The sequence below is a fragment of the Oncorhynchus mykiss genome, chromosome 13, assembly GCF_057628025.1.
Source record: "Oncorhynchus mykiss isolate SJ-2025 chromosome 13, ASM5762802v1, whole genome shotgun sequence".
In the NCBI taxonomy this organism is placed as follows: domain Eukaryota; kingdom Metazoa; phylum Chordata; class Actinopteri; order Salmoniformes; family Salmonidae; genus Oncorhynchus; species Oncorhynchus mykiss.
In genome coordinates, this window is record NC_143034.1 from 646,429 (window position 1) to 657,500 (window position 11,072).

Sequence of the window (11,072 nt, forward strand, 5' to 3'; positions counted from 1 at the left end):
TAACGCTCCCTCTCTCTCTGACTCTCTAGTTGTTTCAGAGCTCCAGGTCGCCAGGTCGTGATGGACGCCAGAGTGGCAGGGCTAAAGTCGTCATTGCCAAACCAGGAAGTGTCCACCGCTCGCCACTAGCATCGTGCCCTGCGATTGGAGGACATCGCTACTTGCAGGGCCAATCACTGCAGCCCTCCGATACTCGCTCCAGCCGGTCGCCACGACGACACAGCCCTGCCTACAAAGGGGCAGGACTTTCCCCTGGCCACGCCTCCCCACGCCGAGCATCCAATCCGGCAGGAGCTATGGGCGTGTCCTTCTCCAAACTGACCAATCAACTACTGAGGGGGCGGTATATAGCCCCACAGACGAAAGCGTCGCTTGACAACAAGGAGGTCGGCTAGGATTGACTAATGTATGGACCAATGGGACGGCTAGCAGGAAGTTATGTTTTTTATGTTTGTCTGATTGGTTGCTCTGACTTGATCATGTCTGATTGGTTGCTCTAACTTGATCATGTGTCTGATTGGTTGCTCTGACTTGATCATGTGTCTGATTGGTTGCTCTGACCAGATCATGTGTCTGATTGGATTGCTCTGACCAGATGATGTGTCTGATTGGTTGCTCTGACCAGATCATGTGTCTGATTGGTTGCTCTGACTAGATCATGTGTCTGATTGGATTGCTCTGACTTGATCATGTGTCTGATTGGTTGCTCTGACCAGATCATGTGTCTGATTGGTTGCTCTGACCAGATCATGTGTCTGATTGGTTGCTCTGACCAGATCATGTGTCTGATTGGTTGCTCTGACTAGATCATGTGTCTGATTGGATTGCTCTGACTTGATCATGTGTCTGATTGGTTGCTCTGACCAGATCATGTGTCTGATTGGTTGCTCTGTTCAGATCATGTGTCTGATTGGTTGCTCTGACCAGATCATGTGTCTGATTGGTTGCTCTGACCAGATCATGTGTCTGATTGGTTGCTCTGACTAGATTAATAACTTGACTGGACATTTGGATGTTTCTCTATTGTTTAAAGAATGTTATCTGAATGTTGAAAATGAGACTCAGCAATATGTTGCCACAAGGAGCAGGATGAACAGAGAATATTGCAGATGAACATGATACAAGACGATGCAGTAACTCAGGGTATCTGTACAGGAGATCATGATTCACTCTGATACAACGTGATAGCTGCAGGACCAAGACAGACTCACTCTGATACAACGTGATAGCTGCAGGACCAAGACAGACTCACTCTGATACAACGTGATAGCTGCAGGACCAAGACAGACTCACTCTGATACAACGTGATAGCTGCAGGACCAAGACAGACTCACTCTGATACAACGTGATAGCTGCAGGACCAAGACAGACTCACTCTGATACAACGTGATAGCTGCAGGACCAAGACAGACTCACTCTGATACAACGTGATAGCTGCAGGACCAAGACAGACTCACTCTGATACAATGTGATAGCTGCAGGACCAAGACAGACTCACTCTGATACAACGTGATAGCTGCAGGACCAAGACAGACTCACTCTGATACAACGTGATAGCTGCAGGACCAAGACAGACTCTCGCTTCATATTCTTAGTTTTCGCAGAAGTCGTCAAATTCTGCTGTTTACTTTTTGCATCGCTGACTCTACCTTTAACTAACCTTGTCTGGATTCTGTCTACTGTCTATCTACTGTCTATCTACTGTCACATGAATTGAATGTTTCCAGGACATTTTCCAGCTGGTTTTTGAATGTTTGCCATAATTTTTTTTTAATTATGTTGTTTTTTTAACATGGCCTTTCCTGGCCAATGGGGCGATCTGGACGTAATCTGGCCAATGGGGCGATCTGGACGTAATCTGGCCAATGGGGCGATCTGGACGTAATCTGGCCAATGGGGCGATCTGGACGTAATCTGGACATTTGTTGAAACCTTAAGATTTAAGGATTTATTTGATTTTCCTCTGTTTGAGAGGGCTGTCCTCTCCAGGCCCCCGTAGTCTGACCAGCTAGGTTTACTTGGCTGGAGAGACTCTGAGTGGCCTAACGCTCACTCTGATTGGTTACTGGGACTATGGGGGCGTGAGTAACGTTTTGAAACGATGGCAGATTTTTGCCGATGTTGGACATGAACGTTGTTAAAACAGAAAATTAAAAACAGAGAATTATCAATAAAGTGATCTTGACTGAACGTTGTTGGTTGGTTTTTACTGTTAGGAGTTAAAGGTCAGGGGTTAGAGGTTACCTGGTCAGTGTACCAGTAGCACGTAGCTTGTACAGTGCATTCAGAAAGTATTCCGAGCCCTTGACTTTGTCCACATTTTGTTACGTTTCAGACTTATTCTAAAATGGATTCAATTGTTTTTTTCGCTCCTCATCTACACACAATACACCAACATGACAAAGCAAAAACAGGTTTAGAATTATTTGCAATCGTCACATTTACATTTACAGTATTCAGTCCCTTTACATTTACAGTCTTCAGACCCTTTACATTTACAGTCTTCAGACCCTTTACATTTACAGTATTCAGACCCTTTACATTTACAGTATTCAGACCCTTTACATTTACAGTATTCAGACCCTTTACATTTACAGTGTTCAGACCCTTTACATTTTCAGTATTCAGACCCTTTACAGTTACAGTATTCAGACCCTTTACATTTACAGTGTTCAGACCCTTTACAGTTACAGTATTCAGACCCTTTACAGTTACAGTATTCAGACCCTGTACAGTTACAGTATTCAGACCCTTTACATTTACAGTATTCAGACCCTTTACATTTACAGTATTCAGACCATTTACAGTATTCAGACCATTTACATTTACAGTATTCAGACCATTTACAGTATTCAGACCCTTTACATTTACAGTATTCAGACCCTTTACAGTATTCAGACCCTTTACATTTACAGTATTCAGACCATTTACATTTACAGTATTCAGACCATTTACAGTATTCAGACCCTTTACATTTACAGTATTCAGACCCTTTACAGTTACAGTATTCAGACCAGTTACAGTATTCAGACCCTTTACATTTACAGTATTCAGACCCTTTACATTTACAGTATTCAGACCCTTTACATTTACAGTCTTCAGACCCTTTACATTTACAGTCTTCAGACCCTTTACATTTACAGTATTCAGACCCTTTACAGTTAGTCTTCAGACCCTTTACATTTACAGTATTCAGACCCTTTACAGTATTCAGACCCTTTACATTTACAGTCTTCAGACCCTTTACATTTACAGTCTTCAGACCCTTTACATTTACAGTATTCAGACCCTTTACATTTACAGTATTCAGACCCTTTACATTTACAGTATTCAGACCCTTTACATTTACAGTATTCAGACCCTTTACAGTATTCAGACCCTTTGTTGAAGCAGCTTTGGCAGCGATTATGCCTTTGAGTCTCCTTGGGTATGACGCTACCAGCTTGGCACACCTGTATCTGGTTTCTCCTACTCTAGAGTCTCCTTGGGTATGACGCTACCAGCTTGGCACACCTGTATCTGGGGAGTTTCTCCTACTCTAGAGTCTCCTTGGGTATGATGCTACCAGCTTGGCACACCTGTATCTGGGGAGTTTCTCCTACTCTAGAGTCTCCTTGGGTATGATGCTACAAGCTTGGCACACCTGTATTTGGGGAGTTTCTCCCATTCTTCTCTACAAATCCTCTAAAGCTCTGTCATGTTGGATGGGGAGTGTCGCTGCACAGCTATTTTCAGGTCTCTCCAGAGATGTTCGGGCTCTGGCTGGGTCACTCAAGGACATTCAGAGACTTGTCCCGAAGCCACTCCTGCATTATCTTGGCTATGTGCTTAGGGTCGTTGTCCTGTTGGAAGGTGGAGCAGGTTTTCATCAAGGATGTCTCTGTACTTTGCTCTGTTCAACTTTCGATCCTGACTAGTCTCCCAGTCCCTGCTGCTGAAAAACATCCCCACAGCATGATGCTGCCACCAACACCATGCTTCACTGTAGGGATGGTGTCAGGTTTCCTCCAGACGTGACACTTGGCATTCAGGCCAACGAGTTCAATCTTGGTTTCATCAGACCAGAGAATCTTGTTTTTCATGGTCAGAGTCCTTTAGGTGCCTTTTGGCAAACTCCAACCGGGCTGTCATGTGACTTTTACTGAGGAGGTGCTTCCGTTTGACCCCTCTACCTGATTGGTGGAGTGCTGCAGGACGGTTGTCCTTCTGGAAGGTTCTCCGATCTCCACAGAGGAACTCTGGAGCTCTGTCAGAGTGACCATCGGGTTGTTGGTCACCTCCCTGACCAAGGCCCCTTCTCCCCTGTTTTCTCAGTTTGGCCGGGCGGCCAGCTCTAGGAAGAGTCTTGGTGGTTCCAAACAACAATGATGGAGGCCACTGTTTTCTTGATGACCTTCAATGGTGAGAAAATGTTTTGGTACCTTTCCCGAGATCTGTGCCTCGTCACAATCCTGTCTCGGAGCTCTACGGACAATTCCTTCGACCTCATGGCTTGATTTTTGCTCTGACATGCACTGTCAACTGTAGGACCTTCTATAGACAGGTGTGTGCCTTTCCAAAATCATGTCCAGTCAATTGAATTTACCACAGGTGGACTCCAATCAAGTTGTAGAAACATCTCAAGGATTATCAATGGAAACAGGATGAGCTCAATTTCGAGTCTCATAGCATAGGGTCTGAATATTTATGTAAAACCTGTTTTCGCTTTGTCATTATGGTGTATTGTGATGTCATTATGGGGTATTGTGATGTCATTATGGGGTATTGTGGTGTCATTATGGGGTATTGTGTATAGATTGATGAGGAAAACAATTGAATTAATCAATTTTAGAATAAGGCTGTAACGTAACAAAGTGTGGAAAAAGTCAAGGGGTTTGAATACTTTCCAAATGCAGTCACTCCCAGGGTCATGCCAGGGTTAGAGGTCAGGGGTCAGATCTACCTGGTAGCCAGTATAGTCAGTCCCAGGGTCATGCCAGGGTCAGAGGTCAGGGGTCAGATCTACCTGGTAGCCAGTATAGTCAGTCCCAGGGTCATGCCAGGGTCAGGGGTTAGAGGTTATATCTACCTGGTCAGTACACCAGTACCAGGAGGCCAGTATAGTCAGTCCCAGGGTCATGCCAGGGTTAGAGGTCAGGGGTCAGAGGTTATATCTACCTGGTCAGTACACCAGTACCAGGTAGCCAGTATAGTCAGTCCCAGGGTCATGCCAGGGTTAGAGGTTATATCTACCTGGTCAGTACACCAGTACCAGGTGGCCAGTATAGTCAGTCCCAGGGTCATGCCAGGGTTAGAGGTCAGGGGTTAGAGGTTATATCTACCTGGTCAGTACACCAGTACCAGGTAGCCAGTATAGTCAGTCCCAGGGTCATGCCAGGGTTAGAGGTTATATCTACCTGGTCAGTACACCAGTACCAGGTAGCCAGTATAGTCAGTCCCAGGGTCATGCCAGGCCAGGGCAGGTCTCCAGTAACCGGGTGTCTAAACAGGTGCATGGCGTCCTCTCTGGGCAGGTGACAGCTACTGTTGGGGATGATCTGAAAAAACAATGAGAATCACACTATAAACCTCACTACTAATATATTACCGATAATAACATTACTACTATTATAATACTATTACTATTATAATACTATAATACTGATAATAACCTCACTACTAATATATTACCGATAATAACATTTACTACTATTATAATACTATTACTATTATAATACTGATAACAACATTACTACTATTATAATACTATTACTATTATAATACCATAATACTGATAATAACATTACTACTGCTATAGTACTACTACTATTATAATACTATTACTACTGATAACATTACTACTGATAATAACATTACTACTATTATAATACTGATAATAACATTACTACTGCTATAGTACTACTACTATTATAATATTATTACTACTGATAATAACATTACTACTATTATAATAATGATAATAACATTACTACTATTATAATACTATTACTACTGATAATAACACTACTACTGCTATAGTACTACTACTATTATAATATTATTACTACTGATAATAACATTACCACTATTATAATGCTGATAATAACATTACTACTGCTATAGTACTACTACTACTATAATATTATTACTACTAATAATACCATTACTACTATTATAATACTGATAATAACATTACTACTGCTATAGTACTACTACTATTATAATATTATTACTACTGATAATAACATTACTACTATTATAATACTATTACTACTGATAATAACACTACTTCTGCTATAGTACTACTACTATTATAATATTATTACTACTGATAATAACATTACTACTATTATAATACTGATAATAACATCACTACTGCTATAGTACTACTACTATTATAATATTATTACTACTGATAATAACATTACTACTATTATAATACTGATAATAACATTACTACTGCTATAGTACTACTACTATTATAATATTATTACTGCTGATAATAACATTACTACTATTATAATACTGATAATAACATTACTACTGCTATAGTACTACTACTACTATAATATTATTACTACTGATAATAACATTACTACTATTATAATACTGATAATAACATTACTACTGCTATAGTACTACTACTATTATAATATTATTACTACTGATAATAACATTACTACTGCTATAGTACCACTACTATTATAATATTATTACTACTGATAATAACATTACTACTATTATAATACTATTACTACTGTTAACAACATTACCACTGATAATAACAATACTACTATTATAATACTGATACTACTGATAATAACATTACTACTATTATAATACTATTACTATTATAATGCTAATACTACTGATAATAACATTACTACTGATATAGTACTACAACTATTATAATAGTATTACTAATGATAATAACATTACTACTGCTATAGTACTACTACTATTATAATACTATTACTACTGATAATAACATTACTACTATTATAATACTATTACTACTGATAATAACATTACTACTATTATAATATTATTACTACTGATAATAACATTACTACTGTTATAATACTATTACTACTGATAATAACATTACTACTATTATAATATTAATACTACTGATAATAACATTACTACTATTATAATACTATTACTACTGATAATAACATTACTACTATTATAATAGTATTACTACTGATAATAACATTACTACTATTATAATAGTATTACCACTGATAATAACATTACTACTGATAATAACATTACTACTATTATAATACTATTACTACTGATAATAACATTACTACTGATAATACCATTAGTACTGATAATACCATTACTACTGCTATAGTACTACTACTATTATAATACTATTACTACTGATAATAACATTACTACTATTATAATAGTATTACTACTGATAATAACATTACTACTGATAATAACATTACTACTATTGTAATAGTATTACTACTGGTAATAACATTACAACTGATAGTAACATTACTACTATTATAATAGTATTACTACTGATAATAACACTACTGCTATTATAATACTGATAATAACATTACTACTGCTATAGTACTACTACTATTATAATATTAATACTACTGATACTACTGATAATAACATTACTACTATTATAATACTATTACTACTGATAATAACATTACTACTGCTATAGTACTACTACTATTATAATATTAATACTACTGATACTACTGATAATAACATTACTACTGATAATATGATTACTACTGATAATAACATTACTACTGCTATAGTACTACTACTATTATAATATTATTACTACTGATAATACGATTACTACTGATAATAACATTACAACTGCTATAGTACTACTACTATTATAATATTATTACTACTGATAATACTATTACTACTGATAATAACATTACTACTATTATAATACTATTACTACTGATAATAACATTACTACTATTATAATACTATTACTACTGATAATAACATTACTACTGCTATAGTACTACTACTATTATAATACTATTACTACTGATAATAACATTACTACTGCTATAGTACTACTACTATTATAATATTATTACTACTGATAATAACATTACTACTATTATAATACTATTACTACTGATAATAACATTACTGCTATTATACTATTATTACTACTGATAATATGATTACTACTGATAATAACATTACTACTGCTATAGTACTACTACTATTATAATATTATTACTACTGATAATAGCATTACTACTGATAATAACATTACTACTGCTAGAGTATTAGTACTATTATAATACTATTACCACTGATAATAACATTACCACTGATAATAACATTACTACTGCTATAGTTTTACTACTATTATAATACTATTACTACTGATAATACTATTACTACTGATAATAACATTACTACTATTATAATAGTATTACTACTGGTCATAACATTACTACTGCTATAGTACTACTACTATTATAATACTATTAATACTGATGATGACATTACTACTGCTATAGTACTACAACTCTTAAAATATTATTATTGCTGATAATAACATTACTACTAGTATAATACTGATACTACTGATAATAACATTAATACTGATACTAACATTACTACTGCTATAGTACTACTACTATTATAATACTATTACTACTGATAATAACATTACTACTATTATAATACTATTACTACTGATAATAACATTACTACTATTATAATACTATTACTACTGCTACAGTACTACAACTATTAAAATACTATTACTACTGATAATAACATTACTACTGATAATACCATTACTGCTGATAATACTATTACTGCTGATAATAACATTACTACTATTATAATACTGATACTACTGATAATAACATTACTACTGATAATACCATTACTACTGATAATACTATTACTGCTGATAATAACATTACTACTATTATAATACTGATACTACTGATAATAACATTACTACTGCTATAGTACTACAACTATTAAAATATTATTACTACTATTATAATACTATTACTACTGATAATAACATTACTACTATTATAATACTATTACTACTGATAATAACATTACTGCTATTATAATACTATTACTAGTGCTACAGTACTACAACTATTAAAATACTATTACTACTGATAATAACATTACTACTGATAATACCATTACTGCTGATAATACTATTACTACTGATAATAACATTACTACTGGTAATAACATTACTACTGATAATACCATTACTACTGATAATAACATTACTACTACTGATAATACCATTACTACTGATAATACTATTACTACTGATAATAACATTACTACTGATAATACCATTACTACTGATAATAACATTACTACTGCTACAGTACTACAACTATTAAAATATTATTACTACTGATAATAACATTACTACTGATAATAACATTACTACTGATAATAACATTACTACTGATAATAACATTACTACTGATAATACTATTACTACTGATAATAACATTACTACTGATAATACCATTACTACTGATAATAACATTACTACTGATAATACTATTACTACTGATAATAACATTACTACTATTATAATACTATTACTACTGATAATAACATTACTACTACTGATAATACTATCACTACTGATAATAACATTACTACTGATAATACTATTACTACTGATAATAACATTACTACTGATAATAACATTACTACTGATAATACCATTACTACTGATAATACCATTACTACTGATAATACCATTACTACTACTGATAATACTATTACTACTGATAATAACATTACTACTATTATAATACTATTACTACTGATAATAACATTACTACTATTATAATACTGATACTACTGATAATAACATTACTACTGCTATAGTACTACAACTATTAAAATATTATTACTACTGATAATAACATTACTACTGATAATAACATTACTACTGATAATAACATTACTACTATTATAATACTATTACTACTGATAATAACATTACTACTATTATAATACTGATACTAATGATAATAACATTACTACTGCTATAGTACTACAACTATTAAAATATTATTACTACTGACAATAACATTACTACTGATAATAACATTACCACTGATAATAACATTACTACTGATAATAACATTACTACTGCTATAGTACTACTACTATTATAATACTATTACTACTGATAATAACATTACTACTATTATAATACTGATACTACTGATAATAACATTACTACTGCTATAGTACTACAACTATTAAAATATTATTACTACTGACAATAACATTACTACTGATAATAACATTACCACTGATAATAACATTACTACTGATAATAACATTACTACTACTGATAATACCATTACTACTGATAATAACATTATTACTACTGATAATAACAGTACTACTGCTATAGTACTACTACTATTATAATACTATTACTACTGCGAAATTACTACTGCTATTATAATACTAGTACTACTACTATTATAATACTATTACTACTACTATTATAATACTATTACTACTGATAATAACATTACTACTGCTATAGTACTACTACTATTATAATACTATTACTACTGCAAAATTACTACTGCTATTATAATACTATTACTGCTACTATTATAATACTATTACTACTACTATTATAATACTATTACTACTGATAATAACATTACTACTATTATAATACTGATACTACTGATAATAATATTACTACTATTATAATACTATTACTACTGATAATAACATTACTACTATTATAATACTGATACTACTGATAATAACATTACTACTGCTATAGTACTACAACTATTAAAATATTATTACTACTGATAATAACATGACTACTGATAATAACATTACTACTGATAATAACATTACTACTATTATAATACTATTACTACTGATAATAACATTACTACTATTATAATACTGATACTACTGATAATAACATTACTACTGCTATAGTACTACAACTATTAAAATATTATTACTACTGACAATAACATTACTACTGATAATAACATTACCACTGATAATAACATTACTACTGATAATAA

The 11,072-nt window shown here is 33.7% G+C and overlaps 2 protein-coding genes across 5 annotated transcripts in view; one reads left to right on the plus strand and one right to left on the minus strand.

The window, feature by feature from the left end:
• sack1gb (scaffolding CK1 anchoring protein Gb) overlaps positions 1-2,190 on the plus strand; it is a 39,903-nt gene extending 37,713 nt beyond the window's left edge. For both annotated transcript variants that reach the window (XM_090194615.1, XM_090194617.1), the window contains one exon: positions 30-2,190. In XM_090194615.1, the coding sequence (XP_090050741.1) occupies positions 30-395 (366 nt within the window). In that variant the 3' untranslated portion in view covers positions 396-2,190. The remainder of the gene's footprint in view (positions 1-29) is intronic.
• slc5a10 (solute carrier family 5 member 10) overlaps positions 1-11,072 on the minus strand; it is a 91,405-nt gene that overhangs the window by 58,629 nt on the left and 21,704 nt on the right. The window contains exon 9 of one of the 3 annotated variants that reach the window (XM_090194618.1): positions 5,397-5,537. In XM_090194618.1, coding sequence (XP_090050744.1) covers positions 5,397-5,537 — 141 coding nt within the window. Of the gene's footprint in view, positions 1-5,068; positions 5,127-5,157; positions 5,353-5,396; positions 5,538-11,072 lie in introns of those variants that run through there. The other 2 variants (XM_090194619.1, XM_090194620.1) reach the window with 2 other exon arrangements.